The sequence below is a fragment of the Emys orbicularis genome, chromosome 10 (assembly GCF_028017835.1).
Source record: "Emys orbicularis isolate rEmyOrb1 chromosome 10, rEmyOrb1.hap1, whole genome shotgun sequence".
In the NCBI taxonomy this organism is placed as follows: Eukaryota; Metazoa; Chordata; order Testudines; family Emydidae; genus Emys; species Emys orbicularis.
This window is the reverse complement of record NC_088692.1, coordinates 81,803,875-81,820,261: the sequence shown is the minus strand read 5'-3', so window position 1 is coordinate 81,820,261 and position 16,387 is coordinate 81,803,875. Positions and strand designations below refer to the sequence as shown.

The window sequence follows — 16,387 nt, the reverse complement described above, 5'->3', positions numbered from 1 at the left end:
ATGATTCTACAAAAGGCTATCGGGGTGCATAAGGGTCCACCCACTCAGACCCTTTTGCAGGTTCAGGGTTTTACAATGAATGTAGCTATTTTCATTACAAAAGAAATGACCTTGTATATTATTTTATCCATAGGACACCTTTATCCAGTAGATATTTTAGCAGGTAATCCTGAGGTTATCCAAGAAGCAGCTGAGGCCTACTATGAAAAACTTTTGCAGCAAGCTTCATCATCTCCTGAGTTTTTTTCCATTCCTGGTGGAGAGAAGGTAATATAATTACATTTCCCAAATAGAAAGTGTGTTTAGATATTGATGAAAGGCAGTTTCAAGTGCTAGTGGCCAGAATCTGTTTGAATATAGCTAGGCTAGTGTGGCAAGGATAAAAATCACTTAAAGTTTCAGATTCAATCAATCAGATTGTAAATATTTTACCCTCATAGACTAGAGGTAAACTCAAACCAAAAAACTAGATCTGAAAACCACCAAAATTTGAAGTCCAAATTGGGATTGAACCAAAATCTGCAGCTCTTGGCCCATCTTGTGCTGTTCAGGCTAGTTTAAATGATGTAGTGAATTTCCTTACTGTTGTAGAGATTTGTTCTTACTGTTGTGAGTCAGCAATAAACACAATGAAATTTTCTAATGTGTGCTCTTTCACGCAAGCTCTGATCAGAAATGGTTGACAGATTGAATAAAAACTCTTCAGTGACAGAGCTGCAGGGACCAATCCTGCATTGGCCGGGAGACGGGCAGGATATGACTAGATAGGTCTTTTTCATTTCTAACTTCAGTCATTGTATGAAACCTTTCAGTATGTGGGCCCCTTTCTACACAATGAAAGTTTCTGTTGGACCAGCTGTGTTTATATCATTACACAGTGCTGAAGCAATGCCACTTAGTTGAAATAACGTTTTGTGTGGAATATGGTGGCTTCTAAACAGTTTTGGAAAATATTTTGTAGTAATTTCTAGAAAAAGACAGTTCATGTGGGTGGGGTAACTTTCACATTGTCTGAGAAGTAAGGGTGACTCGTCTTACAGTATTCTTTTAATGCCCTCTAGTGGACCAAGATCATAACCATCTGTAAGGTTAAATACAAAGGGCTGTTACTCTGTCGTTAGCTTAACCCGTCATGCAGGGATGCAGTTTTACCTGCCCATCTGGTGTTCAGTTAGGGCAGGGGTGGCCAACCTGAGCCTGAGAAGGAGCCAGAATTTACCAAAGTACATTTCCAAAGAGCCACAGTAGTACGTCAGCTCCGCCCCCCCCCCAAGCCTCCCACCCACCGGCAGCCCCGCCGATCAGCACCTCCCCCTTCATCCCCGCACCTCCCGATCAGCTGTTTCGTGGTGTGCAGGAGGCTCTGTGGGGGGAGAGGGAGGAGCGAGGACATGTCAGGCTCAGGGGAGGGGGCGGGAAGGGGTGGAGTGGGGGCAGGGCCTGTGGCAGAGCCAGGAGTTAAGCAGTGAGCACCCCCTGGCACATTGGAAAGTTGGCGCCTGTAGCTCCAGCCCTGGAGTCAGTGCCTATACAAGGAGCCGCATATTAATTTCTGAAGAGCCGCATGTGGCTCCGGAGCCACAGGTTGGCCACCCCTGAGTTAGGGGATGGGGGGCTTAGAACACTAAGCAATGGTGCGTCTCCACAATAGCTAGAGCTAAAGAATGGAGTTTTGGCTTTAGACTTAATTTTATATTTAATTCTGTTCTTGTCTGATCTGCACATGCAGAATAATACTATTAATAAGGAGCATAAGTAACAAGAATTTTCTAGCTGTTTCTTTCTGTCCTATAAACTGTAATAAATGCTTCAATGAATTCTGATATTTTATGAATCAAAAATAAACTGAACTTATCTCCCTCCAAGAAGACCATAGATATCTGAGCTAACAACCTCTATTACCCCTACTCTGGGATAATATACACCTAAGAATTTAGGGATGAAGATTGCTGCGATTGACTAGTCCCTAGTTAGTCTGACTAGTGCCTGAGCCTTTTGCTTCTGTAGACCTAGGTTAAAACCTGTCTCAGGTGATGGGGCCAATGGGCCATTTAGTTCTTTAATGCATATTAGATTGTTGTCATCCCATTTACTCAGACCACTGTACAGCGTGTCCTAGTTGGCAGCCTTGCTCAAGAGGATTATTGCAGGTCAGGTGGAAGTGCATTGGCAGAGTTCTGTGCAGGGAAAGCTGGTCCAGCTATGCCAGATTCTTGCTTGTGCTGTTTGTCTCTCACTTTCATGACTGCTAAATTAACTCACAAATCAAAATCAAAACAGCAGGATTTGACATAAAAACAGCACCTGACTTTTACTTAAGGCGGTGTTCACGGGTACCACTGTGATGATGTATTTGCAGCATGCAAAGAAAGAGATCGAATCAACAGAAGATACTTAGGGTATGTCTACACCCAGCCGCTAGTTCGGCGGCTGGCAATCGAAGTTCTGGGTTCGACTTATCGCGTCTTGTCTGGATGCGATAAGTCGAACCAGGAAGTGCTCGCCGTCGACTGCGGTACTCCAGCTAGACGAGAGGAGTACCGCGGAGTCGACGGGGGAGCCTGCCTGCCGCGTGTGGACCGAGGTAAGTTCGAACTAAGGTTCTTCGAACTTCAGCTACGTTATTCACGTAGCTGAAGTTGCGTACCTTAGTTCGATTTGGGGGTTTAGTGTAGACCAAGCCTAAGATTTCTCAGGAAGGTCACATGCAGTATGCAGAGTTACATTTCCTAAGTAGCTCAGTGGAGAAACAAATATACTTGTCCCTAATGTTCTGACATTGATGAATTGGTGAACGCTGGTTCCAGGTGCAAGTTGTTACTTTGAATAGTCCACCTTGCTAACGTGTAGTAAGACCTACTGTATGTGCTTCTTATAATTGCTTTTTTGCCAGCTCAACAGCTTAAAACAGCTAAATGCCTGTTTTTAGGTTAAACTTGAAGATTCCTGTGTGTGTTTCCTTCCTGTGTACCGAGAAGACCCAAAATTTAAAATTTTGGTGTTAGTAGATCCACAGGCTAAAGAAAGAGGTGAGATTTGTGTCAATATATTTTGAAAATGGAATGATTATACTTTTTGTCTTACTTAAACGATGCCCAGTGGATGTAAGCAAATTTCTAGAACAACAGTACTTGAACTACATGCCGTGTTTTGAACATGAAGTAGATTTAGCTAATATGTAAAGAAAATGTTTTAAAAGGCAATCTGTGCAGGCAGTCGAATGGCTAGAGTGGGAGATTGGCAGTCAGGTCTCTGAGTTCTGTTCCCAGTTCAGCTGCTGACTAGACTAGTCTTGGGTAAATCTCTCTTCCTCTCTCTCTGCATTTGTACAATGGGGATAATCATACATTTCTATCTCACAGGGATGTTGTGAAACTTAATTAATGTTTGGTTTGAGCTTTGAGATTCTTGAAAGATAGGACATATAGAAGTGCAAAAAATTCTGATATGTTATGATAGATTGTAGCTTACTAACATTCCTGTATTTTGTATTTTTCCTTTGTGGTAGCCACCTCCTCAGTTCTAGGTTTAATTGGCCCATATTTCTGGACTGTCTTGTGAGAGGTAAATCCAGACATGCAGTCAGGAACTGAATTAAACTCATTTTATTGGCAGATCTCCAGCAGTCTGCTTTAAACTCTGTGCCAGTTTATGCACTACTTACTACTAGTAATGCTGGAGTTTTTCTTGTTACAGCCATATGGTGACCTTAAATGGACACATCATTGCAGTTGTTATTCCTAGAAATGGTTGTGTGCTTACTGGCATTTCTACTCCACAAGTCATTGGCTGGGTTATCACCAGGTCCTAGGGATTGGGTTATGATTACATCTTAGTTTTTTTGTCCACCCATCAAGGATCACTGCTTTACACAGTGTGTGTGTTCCTACACACATTCTGGTTTCTTTCTGTTTAACTCCATCAGTCAATAGACTGTGTGGCCATAACCCTGTCTGGGACTTACAACACTGAAAATAAATAGCAAGCTATGATGCCATAGTCTTCAGCAGGGATTGAATCCAAGTCATTTAGCAACAAAAGCACAGGCTTCTACTGCTTGAACTAAAAGAGAGCTCTTTGAGCTGCTGGAAAACAGGAGGTTATATAGTCTTGGGAGAAGCTACTAGAAAGAAACTGTCATGTACACCAGGCCAATGTATTAAATAGTCCCCCCGTTGGATAAGCTTGTCCCAACTGTCTAAGATCCACAAGAGTTCAAGTCCTATCTGGGGAGGCAAACTTTTATTTAACCCTTCTTTAATATATATGTATAAGGGTATAATATGTATCAGGAAGTCAGAAAATGTTAAACCAAGGTGTCTTTTGCTCACTCCAAACTCTGTTTGGAACTCACACCACTCTACAATCTGTGCTTTTGACTCTATCTCTTAGTCCCTCTTCTCCCACAATACAGCAATAAGCTAAAAACACCACTGCAATTCAAAGTGCCTCTAAGCATTTTATTTCTGAAGGTATAAGCTATACATTTTCAATAGAAAAGATTTGCAGCCAATATTATTGTTATAAGAAATATTACAAACAAAGACAAGGCAAGCTAGTGTTCAGGGTCCAGTCCTTAATGTGTCAGATAACTAACTGTCCTATGCTATGTTAAAATGTGAACTTTATACTGTGCTCTGTTATCACATGCTGGTTTAGTTGGCTGACTCAGACCCCATCACAGCTAAAAAAACTGGAAGCTGGAAGTTTTCTCACATGAACAAAAAATAGATTAAACTCACCTGCGGCTGCTTTTACATTGTACTTCAGAACAACCTCCCATTCCATGTGCTCTCCCATGCTGGACTGATAATTCACTAACTGGCTGTAATTCAGTCAGCAGAAAGAGAGAAACTTCCTGGCACACAGAGATAGCCAAAGAACTTTATGGTTCCTTTAAAGCTACAGATCCTTTCCTGACAGTGGTTTACACATCAGTATTAACATTTGCATGAACGGAATATCAGCACTGATATACCATTTAGGGGAAAAAAGAACTCTACCTACTGCAGGCCTAATTTTGAGTGTAATTGCCATTGTGCATCTCTATCAATTTGACTTCAAATGGGAAAAACTGAGAACAGTGATGAGGCAGATTGGTTTGTTCAAGAAGGGGGATGCATAGGTATAATAATGCCTAACGATATCCAAAAAGGGATCATGAAGAATCATTGACTATATACAGGTGAAAGAAATAGAGTGCATACAGCATGAATATTTAGCAACTTAGTCAAGTAGTAATAGAAACACTATGAATTAATGAGATCTGTGTACACAAAGAAACAAGATCTATCACCATGTCAAACACATGAGTTCTGGAGACTAAACTTCCTAATAGTTATTTACAATAAATGCTTAAACATAGCAGAATAGGAACTTCTCTGTGTAGTAAGCAGCAGGAGGACTTTAAATCTCATGTGTGGGAGATGATTGTATAAAATTCTTGCAAACCTTGGGTCTGATCCTGTAGTTCCACTGGGATTAACAAGATTGCTCATTTAAGTAAGGGCTACGTAATCTGTTTTTTAGTAGTACCCTTTAAATATGCATTTAATAGGACTTTACTTGACATTGTCTCTCCGTGGTTTATATACTGATAACACATGGCAAAACTCCATGTATTTTAAAAATGTTTCCTATTATACCAAACTTTATTTTTCTTTATAAAGATTGCACTATAATACATATTCATAAACTCTGTGAAGTCACCCCGTAGATCCTTTCTTGTATACAGAAGCATTTTAACTGTAATTTTCCAAATGCTTTTCCAGGTAGCAGATTATTTTTGTCAGCTTTTGATTTCTCCGGGTATAACCCCCCTCCCCCAATAACCCCACATGTTTTAAGTCTGTCCATTTTATGTAAATTGGTGTTTTAATAAATGCAAAGTTTAATGCTTATTTCATTATTGTATTTTATATTCATATGACCATATGAGTGGTTTGATTTGAATGAGCCATGCCTTTTTTGTAACATTCAGCCTAAATAGTTACTTCACAGTCAGCTTTGCTAAATGCCATACATTTGACATCATTCTGAAGTTTCCCTTAGTCTTTAATATTATTACAGTATGGTAATGATATGTGATAGGGTGCAGGGATTTAGATTCCAGTCTCTATGTCTAAACAAGATCTGAAGTGGATGGTATGCAGTGGAGAGAAATATTTGGGTAGCTCTTCCACAGAAGTCACTCTCAGTCTTTATTTGGGTTGGAGATGTTTGTTTGTTTATGATGGGCTGTGTGTTACCATGAACATTTATATGAGAATGTAAATTGTGTTGCAAGGGCTACTAGAACATAGTATGGGTGATTAATATCTTTACAACCCTAAATTAACATTCTAAATACTGAATGTGCTGTCCCTGCTGGAAATATTTTTCAGTGAGCATGATTTCTAGTAACTGCTAGATGCCGCAGAACATTTATCATAGGATAGTCACAACAAATCACTGGGGAAAAAATTAATTGTAGTGGGAAAACATAATCTGGTTGCAGGGAATCTATTTCTGGTACTTATCTGGTTCCCATTACTAGTATCTCAGCGCCTCACTATCTTTAATATATTTACCCGGAGAGCACCCCTGGAAGGTAGGGAAGTACTATTAGACTCAGCTTACTGAGAACGGAGGCAAAATAAATGGCAGGTATCTTGAAGTCCTGTGCACACCATAAAGCACCAACATTTTCAGGAATAAATAGAATAATAACTGCAAGAACCGTGGAATGTCTAGCTCGGATATTGTAAGAAACAGTGCAAATACTGTATACCTCCTTTAAAAAAAAAATGTAGTGTTGGCTTCAAATTAGATTGGATCCCATGCTTCCCTGGGGTCTCAAAAATGTATGTTTGAGGTCGGATTCAGGGGAAGAGTGGAGAAAAAGAAACCCCATGCTGGATGTTGCTTGAATTTTCTCACTTTTCTCTGTATTTGGGCATCTGATTCAAAGAGATAAAATGGAAAGACTTGTATATGAATGTAGCAACATTTGGCCACCGTACAGTAGGAAGTGAAAATTAAATGCAGTCCTGTGGGGGGGGGGGGAGGGGAATTCTTCTCTTTGCCAATCAATAGAAGAGATTGCACAATCACAGTCACAGCCTTTTTAGGCCTCGTTCAGTTCAATGTTGTTAAGCACAATCCTGCCGAATATCTACAACAGCAACAAAAGGAAAAAATGCCAGTGGGTCTTATATTTCACATACTCTCCACTTTCCATGAACCATAGATCCAGTAGTGGAATGGCTGATCATCCCTTTTGTCCTCTACTCATCAAATGTCAGTTTTGGGGAGAGCGATAAAACATGGAAAGGATGAGATCAAGGAGAACTTGATCTTCTGAAACGTACCTGTGTTCAAAATGGTTTCCACAAAATTGTTTACAAGATGAGAATGAGAGTGTGTGGAAACATCCATAGGTTAAACTGTGAACTGGATGTTTACTTTAAATGATAATTTTAGAAGAAAGTACGTACATAACATGGAATTTGGGGAAGTGTCTTTCATTAATAAAGGCATCTCTGTAGAAGACGAAGTAGCCCAAGTAATGTGATGTGACAGTTGCTATGTCAACTAGTGTATCCTCCCCCCAACCCCTTAAATTATTGAATAGCACAGTAAATGTTCCATAAAAGTCAAGTAGTTCCTTGCAATGTGTTTATGCACCTCCCTATTTTCATCAACGTTTTTTCAAACTTTTCTGATCATCACACTGTGTGTTTAGTGTGTGTGTGTTGGGTAAGGGTGGGGGTGTAGGTTTCATGCCAAATCCGTTTTGGGGTTAACCTCATGCAGCTGCCAATGAAGTCAATGTTTGGCCCATTATGTCCTTTTGTCTGACTCTGCTTTCTTTGGTAGCTGCATGTTTCATGGATATTTTAATGGAGCAGTCCCACTTGCACTGGAAAGTGGGGTGAAGGGATTGAGGGACCAGATTGAATCCATCATAGAAAGTGTATGAAACCTCTATGCCAGTAAGTGCATAATATTTAATTAATTGGATCTGGTGGTATACACAGGCATCTGCAGTTGGTCCTTCCTTGTTAAACTCAAGGCACAAAGTGTAACACGTTTTGGCATGTACCTTAATAATTTATTCAAAATATAGGTTAACTAAGCAATAACCCTGGACTCAAAGCCCACTGGGAGCTAGTAAAGCTTGAAGCAAAAAAGCGAAACTAACCTATGCACATTAGAAACATTTGTCTAACCTGGGGCTAAAACAGGTAAATGATGCCACTCAGATTAAAGCTTTTTCACTTGCTTGTCTGTAAATTTGTCCTTGGTTGGGTGGATGGTTCTTCGCTCCCTGGTGCTTGTCCCTGGTAGGATGGGTTAGAGGGACACGATGATTAAGGCTACGTTTTAGTCATGGGTATTTTTAGTAAAAGTCACGGACAGATCATGGGCAGTAAACAAAAATTCATGGCCCCATGACCTGTCCATGACTTTTACTTAATACCCGAGACTAAAATTTGGGGGGAGGGCTGCCTGAGGGCCCCGCAGGTGCTGGGGGAGGGCGGCCCAGGTCCTGGGGGGGTACGTGCGATGGTGCGTGGCCTGGACCCCCACTGGGGGGGCAGGGTTGGCAGGGCTGGCAGGCTCCTTACCTGGCTCTGCACCTTCCCCTCCTCCCCGCCCCCCAGCAGCAGCAGACAACTCAGTTTGGGTGTGTGGAGGGGGCAGAGGATTGGGGCACCGGATGGGGTGAGGCAGGCTCTGGTCAGCGCTTACCTGGGGGGCTCCCCGGAAGTGGCGACATTCCCCCTTACTCAGTTCCATCCTAGGCGGAGGTGTGGCCAGGCAGCTCTGCATGCTGCTGCCGCCTGCAGGCACCGGCCCTGCAGCTCCCATTGGCTGCGGTTCCCGGCCAATGGGAGCTGCAGGGGCGGTGTCCTGGGCAGAGATAGCATGCAGAGCTGCCTGGCCATGCCTCTGCCTAGCAGCTGAGCAAGGGGGGGATGTTGCCACTTCTGGGGGGTCTCCCAGGTAAGCACCGCCCAGAGCCTGCCTCACCCCATCCGGTGCCCCAGTCCTCTGCCCCCTCCCACACCCAAACTTTGCTGCTGAGGGTGGGGGAGGGCAGAGGGGGCCCGAGACTGCCCCAGCAGTGGCCAGTGTGACTGGCGCACTGCCCTGAGCCAGGCGTGCCGGCCGCTGCAGAAGTCACGGAGGTCTCGGAAAGTCGTAGAATCCCTGACTTCCGTGATTTCCATGACAAACTCGCAGCCTTAACGATGATCCAGTGGTTAGGGCGCTAGCCTAGACTTGAAACCCGTGTTCGGTTTCCTGCTGAAAAATCAGGTCACTTTTATGTAGGTATCTAACTTCAGGCAACCAGCTTTCCAAATGTTGATCTTCCTATTACTCTCACCAGTGAATTTGCTTGACAGTGGTCTTTGCAGCAACTATTTTGAGTTAATGTGTCCCCGTTTCTTCTTTTAGTTTTGGCAATTTACCTTAACCAGTCCTGGTGGCCCATTGAAGATATAGTGAAGACTGCTGATTCCTCTAGAGAAGGGCTTATACAGGTACAGACAATTGCCTTTATTGTGAAGCATTCCAGCTGTGATGACCAGGGGCGGCTCTAGGTTTTTTGCCGCCCCAAGCACGGCAGTCAGGCGGCCTTCAGCGGCATGCCTGCAGGCGGTCCGCGGTCACGCGGATTCGGCGGCGTTTCTGTGGGTGAAATGCCGGTCCTGCGGCTTCGGCGTACCCGCCGCCACATTGCTGCCGAAACCGCGGGACCGGCGGACCTCCCGCAGGCATGCCGCCGAAGGCCTCCTGACTGCCGCCCCCACAGCGACCAGCAGGCCGCCCCCTGTGGCTTGCTGCCCCAGGCACGCGCTTGCTGCACTGGTGCCTGGAGCCGCCCCTGGTGATGACCATATAGTGCTCTGTGTGTTTGGATTTGTCTTTCATCATATTATATATCTTTTGTGCTTTATACTGTATACTCTTCTGGCCTGGTCCTGGTCTCCCTACTTCACAGTGCCACCCCCACTTCCTGAATAAATATTAATTTTCCATGTCCTATTCATGATTCATCTGTTGGTCATTTTCTCTCTCTCTCTCTCTCCATTGTTTTCGAGGTTGCCCCCTTTAGCAGGTAAAGAAGCATTTACAATAACCCTACACAGTAGTGCTGCTTGATTGACCATCTGTTGTGAAGATCAGTCTTCTTACCCTTTGGCACAGTGTCTTATCTGGCCATTTACAAAGCTTTCTGCCTTGTATGTTCTTTAGATTGTATTCAATTTATTGAGCTGTTCTTATTTAGTGGTGGATTTTTTATTTTATTCTTTCTGCAAATAAATACCCTTGTTCTGATGCAACAATCTTGTTTTGGGAGAACAGATGGAGAGATATTACTGACTTTTAATTTAATCTATTCACAACTGCTAAGAAGTCAGTTGCTTAGTGTATGTAGGATTTGCATTGCCATGCAGCAAACAAGTTTGTCTTTCTTTATTCACGTTTCCCAACCACCCCTCTGTCTCCCAGTTGGGTGTTTCCTGGCTCCTTTCCTGTGCCATTCTTCCCTGATTCTATGACATTTTTAATCATGCAGGGTTTAATTCAGCCCTCCCCATAGGCAGCCTGATTTAATAGGTTTTGCATAGGGAACTAAGGGGGGAGGTTTGGGGAGTAAATCCATCCCCCAATCTGCAGGTAGGCTTTTGGATAGCAGCACTGGCTCTACACAGCTGTTTCTCAAGCTTCTTCTGTAGCAATGGAGTATGAAAAAAGTATTTTGGCTCCTTGATCCCTTTTAACATGTTTTGGGTAATTCTGTCTCAGGTATATGTTGTTTACTGTGACATGCAATACCCACACATTTTGGTCAATAGAGACAGGGTAGCATAGGTATTCCCCTTTTAGTACACTTTCTAGTGTGGGTAGTCCAGGACACCCCAGTTCTATATCCAGCTAAGCCACTGGTTCACGGTGACCATGGGCAAATCACGTCACCTCCCTGTGCCTCAGTTTCCCCATCTGTGAAAGTGTACTCTGCAGGTGCATTGGCAAGCTTTATAAATGGAGGGTGGTATCTAAGGGCAATTATTATTATTTCTTCTTATACCATCTTTAGTCTTGAGAAAAGAAGACTGAGGGGGGGAACCTAATCACAGTCTTCAGATACATTAAGGGCTGTTGTGAAGAGGGTGGTGATCAGTTATTCTCCATGGCCACTGAAGGTGGGACAAGAAGTAATGGATTTAATCTGAAGCAAGGGAGTGTTAGGTTAGCTATTAGGAAAAACTCTACTATAAGGGTAGTTAAGCTATGGAATGCGTTTCCAAGCGAGGTTGTGGAATCCCCCTCATTGGAGGCTTTTAAGAACTGGTTGGACTGATTTACTTGGTCTTGCCTCAGCAGGGGGCTGGACTTGAAGACTTCTTGATGTCCCTTCGAGCCCTACCTTTCTATGATTTGAACTGGTTTACGAGGCATTTTTACCCCAAATGAGCGGGATGCATTCACCACCCTCTTAAAAAACAAAACAAAAAAACAAAAACAAAACTTTCTTTGGAAGGCAAAATCCCTGAAGTCTCTTCATTTTTCTTTTGTCTGTTTGTTTTTTCTCTAAGGTCCAAACATCTGGAGAAAGGATCGTCCTCTTTGTTCTCAACTCCATTATTTTTGGAATGTTAGAAAGGAGTTCAGCTAATGATACATTCTTTGTATCTCATTCCGCCAAGGAGTCTGCCAAAATATTCTGGAGGAATGGAGATGCTGTTGCCTTTTACACAGTCAAAATGAAAGGTAAGGTCATTTCAGAGAAACATTCTCATCAGTTCCATATTGCCAAAAATGTAGTCTCTCCCCCCCCCCCAATGTAAATAATCCTATGCTCCCATTTAAATTTTTAGATAGAAATCACCTGCATACCATTGTAGAGAATGAATCAGAGAAACTAACCCTCATAGAATTTGAAAGCCATTCATATTACTTCCATTAAAACACAATGGGACCAAATTCTATTCTAGGTTACACTGCGTGACCTGGACTGTTTGGAAAGCTGCACCCCTTCAAATTCCAGCAGTCTCCAATTCCTCCTCCTTCCTGGCTTTCCTGCTTTGGCAGACCACACCCAAGCGTTCATATTCTAAAAGGGAGTTGAAAAAAGAATCAGAGAAAAGTAGGGTTGGAAGGGACTTCAAGAAGTCATCAAGTCCAGCCCCCTGCTCTGAGGCAGGGCCAGGTAAACCTAGATTATGCCTGACAGGTGTTAGTCTAACCCAGGGGTCTCAAACAGGCGGGTTCTTTCGTGCGGCCTGCCAAGCTCCCCGTGCCCCCCCGCCCGCGCGCCCCCCGCCCCTCTGCCTACCCCGTGGTGCCGCAAGCCCTGCGCCGCTCCCTGAAGCGGCTGGCACTATGGCCCTGCAGCCCCGGGCAGGGCGGGGGGGTGGGGGGGGAGTAGAGGGCTCTGTGCTCTCGCTTCCAGGCACCACCCCCCGCAGCTCCCATTGGCCTGCACTCCCTGCCCTGAGCCCCCCGACCCCCTGCCGCACCCCTCACCCCTCCTGCACCCCACTCCCCAACTCCCTGCCCTGAGCCCCCTGCCGCACCCTGCACCCCGACCCCCTGCCGCACCCCTCACCCCTCCTGCACCCCACACCTCAACTCCCTGCCCTGAGCCCCCGCCACACCCCACACTCCTCCTGCACCCCCTGGGGGCAGGGAGGGGGCAGAGTTGGGGTGAGGACTTCGGGGAAGCGGTTGGAATGGGGGCAGAGAAGAGGCTGGGCAGGGGCGGGGCCTCATGGAAGGGGTGAAGTGGGGGCGGGGCCAGGGGCAGCAAGGGGTGGGTGTCAGTGATGTGGTCCTCGGGCCAATGCACTAGTCCTCATGCGGCCCTCGTGGTCATTTGAGTTTGAGACCCCTGGTCTAACCTGTTCTTAACCTGCAATGATGGGGATCCCACAACCTCCCTTGGAAGTCTATTCCAGAGCTTCACTACCCTGATAGTTAGAACATTTTCCCTGATATTTAACCTAAATCTCCCTTGCTCCCTTGTGGTGGATGAGGAAAAGAACCACAAAAATGAGTCAAGGGCAGCAAAAAATGCCATACAGTGAGGAACTTAAAAGCTCTGTTTAGTTTAACAAAAAGAAGATCAAGATGGGACTTGATCACAGGGTAGAAGTACCTTCACGGGGAGAAAATACCTGGGTACTAATGGTTAAAGGGCTCTTTAATCTAGGTGAGAGAGGTATAACAAAAAACAATGGCTGGAAGTTAAAGCTAATCATATTAGGCACAGATTTTAAACCATTGGAACAAAGTACCAAGGGAAGTGGTGGATTCTACATCTCTGAATGTCTTCAGATCAAGACTGGATGCCTCTCTGGAAGATAGTCTTTAGTCAAACACAAGTTATTAGGCTCAGTAACTGGGTGAAATTTAATTGCCTCTGGTAGACAGGATGTTAGATTAGATCAGACAGTCCTTTGTGGGCTGAAAAAAATCTATGAATTGATAAGTCTGGTATAAGTCCAGACCCATTGCATTGATTTCAAGATATCTACACTGCAGATATTTGTACCACGGTAAGCCACAACAGTGGCTAAATTGGTGCCAGAAAAGAACAGCGTGGAGAACGTCTCACTGGAATGACTCCACATTTACAGTGGAATGTGTCTCTGGGTCAGTTACTGGTCCCAAGTTAAAGTGCACCGACGCTAAACTTGGGCTTTGGTGCTCAAATGAAGTTGCAAAATAGGTACAGAGAAATTGGTGATGGAACCTCTTTCTGGAGGTGAATTGGGTTGCTTCAAGGCCATCAATCGGCACGGTCCCAAAAGTAGGAGGTGAAGGCTCTGGGGGGGAGGCGGAATCAGGCTTGCTGTGGGTTCCAGACAATAGATTAAAGTTGCCCTCCCCTGGTAGCCCTTCTAAGGGATGAAGCACTAGGAGTTCTGCCCTCTGCAGTGGTGAACTCCCTCCCCACTCTGAGGTGTGGTTGGCTCTTCTGTATGCTATCAGTGGTGAATCACATCTCAGGCGATGATTAAGGAATCCTGGATATGTCTATGAATACACTGTGTTGAGCTGTTTTATAATTTGCAAACACTTCAGTTACAACTGTACGTTTCCCTTTTAAGTCCATAAATATTTTGGAGCCAAGCTTTCGGAGAGAGACATTTGGTTTGTAATGATTCATGCTTCAGTAAAATAAGTTTTCAGAGTAGTCTGTTGTGGGTGGAATATCAGACAACCTGAATCTGTTTCCAGGTAAACTGGGAGTCACATTTTGGTTCATATTAAATACAAATGCTTAAAGTCCAGACTTGTCAGCATCTGGATCTTGTTGCCAGTGTTTTTGTCTTTGGCAGCAGCATTTGTTTGTATTTGGTCCGTGTCATAATTACTAGTCGTTTTCCAAGCTCATTTGGGGAAGTTTGAAGCTGTGATTGTTCACTTCCCTCTTTGCTTATCATGTAAAGCTCACTTGCTGTGTGCATTGTGCAATCTCACTCTCTGAGGTTCTGTAATGGTGTCATACTAAACATGCTCCTGTTGATCTGATACTCTGTCTCTGACAATAAACCACCTACGAAGGGACTCTGGGTTTATTAAGCCCAAATAAGTTCAGCTAGTTCTGCCCACTTGTTTGGAAGTGGTATTCCTCAAAAAGTTTGAATTCCTTTTTAATACTGTTTATATGGTGCGAGTTTCTTCTGTTGCTGCCCTGAGTAGTGTACGTTATATATCAAGTTTTCTCTGTGTAAGAAATTCCATATTGCCAGGTCTCCTTCCATAGCTCCTGGCCCCATGAAGAATTGGCAACTTGTTTCACAGCCCTGCCAGGTGATCCCAACTGCATTTCCACTCTCTACAACAACCTAGCCTTTATCCACTGCTCTTCGCCCTCCGCTAAGTAATTTAGACTCTACTGCTCATTCTGTACTCATCTCTCTGTGTGTCTCATCTGTAAACTTTCCATTAGCTACAATATGACAAGATCAGAAACCATGGTTCAGTGGAGCTAAATAAGGTAGAACTATATTTGTAGGGGATGGACAGTTAAAAGCACAGGTCTGGGTGGCTGGATATATGGATGGGAGGAGTCTCTTCCTGTCTTTGCTGCAGACTTACAGCATGTCTTTGTCCAAGTCAGATTTTCACATGGAAGTCACTGACTCAAGTTTAGCTCAGGCGGTGATGTCTGAAAGTCGTTCCCATCCACCAACTCCTAGGTGGCCTGAGTTTGGTGATAGTCCTGTTCTTAATAGATATACATGCACATCACAGCTAGCACTTATTGGGATCTCTTTTGATAGTCTCATGAGAAAGGGAAGGGGGACTGAACACCTATGTTGCTCCTAGAGACAGTTCCTTCAGGTCAGGTTTGAGACATATTGGCAAGGCAATGTGAGGAAATGTCTACTGATACTGACCATGCTGCACCTGTTGAATGGATAAACAAAAGACTTCATTTTCCAAGACCTTGAACCTATCATCTTTTATGAGCATTAGACTTATTATATTCACTACTGTACAGCTCGCCACCCTAAACTATACCGTATGTGCCTATTTCTGTTTAGGGGGAGGCATGTGGCATTTATCACTGGTACTCTGGCGGTTGACGGGACATGAAATAAGGCATTAACGTATGTTGATGAGAGACTTTGTTGTGTGGTGTTGTGTCCCATCTAGTGGCACTGAGACCACTTAGAGAGAGTTAAATGAGTCTGCTTTACAGCCTTAGTTAAGAGCAAGTTGGCTTTTAGCTCATGCACTAAGCTCTAGAGCCAGAGGTCCCCGGTTCGATCCTGCGGCCGATAACGACCGGGGTCTGTTGGCATTACACCAGGACAAACACCTCCAATTTGGTTTATGTCAGTGACTTCCAAACTCTGCTATCCATACTGACAGTTAAGGAGTTCAAACCCTACTTAAAAAATAGAAAAGAACATCGTTTCGTGTCCTCTAAATTCTGTCACTGAAACTACCGTGCTTTAGTCTGCATGCCCTATTTGGAGATGGCAACCATAACGGAATATTTTGCAGGAGACCAAACAAATATCTTCCCATGGAGCCACTTTGGTGCTGAGAACCAAAGCGGCTTGTTTTTTTGTCATTTTTCTTTCGGGATTTTCTTGGTATGCTCTACACTTGTTAAAAACCTGTTTTTTAAATGGATTAATGACTATAATACTTGACCCATATAATTCTGTGAAATGTTTTCAGTTTGCTTAGATTTCGTAATTATTAAAGATGGAGTTTACTGCCTTCACCTGAGTGCAAAATAATTGGGAGAGTATAAAAGATTCATGAGGAGGCAATATGGCTTAGTGGACAGAACACTGGACTAGACTCAGGAGACCTGGATTCTATTCCCAGCTCTGCCGCTGGTGTACTCTGTGACTTTGGGCAAGTC

The 16,387-nt window shown here is 44.0% G+C and overlaps 1 protein-coding gene across 1 annotated transcript in view; it reads left to right on the top strand.

The window, feature by feature from the left end:
• LOC135885207 (protein FAM169B-like) overlaps nucleotides 1-16,387 on the top strand; it is a 29,843-nt gene continuing 13,456 nt past the window's right edge. The window contains exons 1-4 of the mRNA XM_065412858.1: nucleotides 1-267; nucleotides 2,930-3,029; nucleotides 9,445-9,530; nucleotides 11,592-11,766. Coding sequence (XP_065268930.1) covers nucleotides 1-267; nucleotides 2,930-3,029; nucleotides 9,445-9,530; nucleotides 11,592-11,766 — 628 coding nt within the window. The remainder of the gene's footprint in view (nucleotides 268-2,929; nucleotides 3,030-9,444; nucleotides 9,531-11,591; nucleotides 11,767-16,387) is intronic.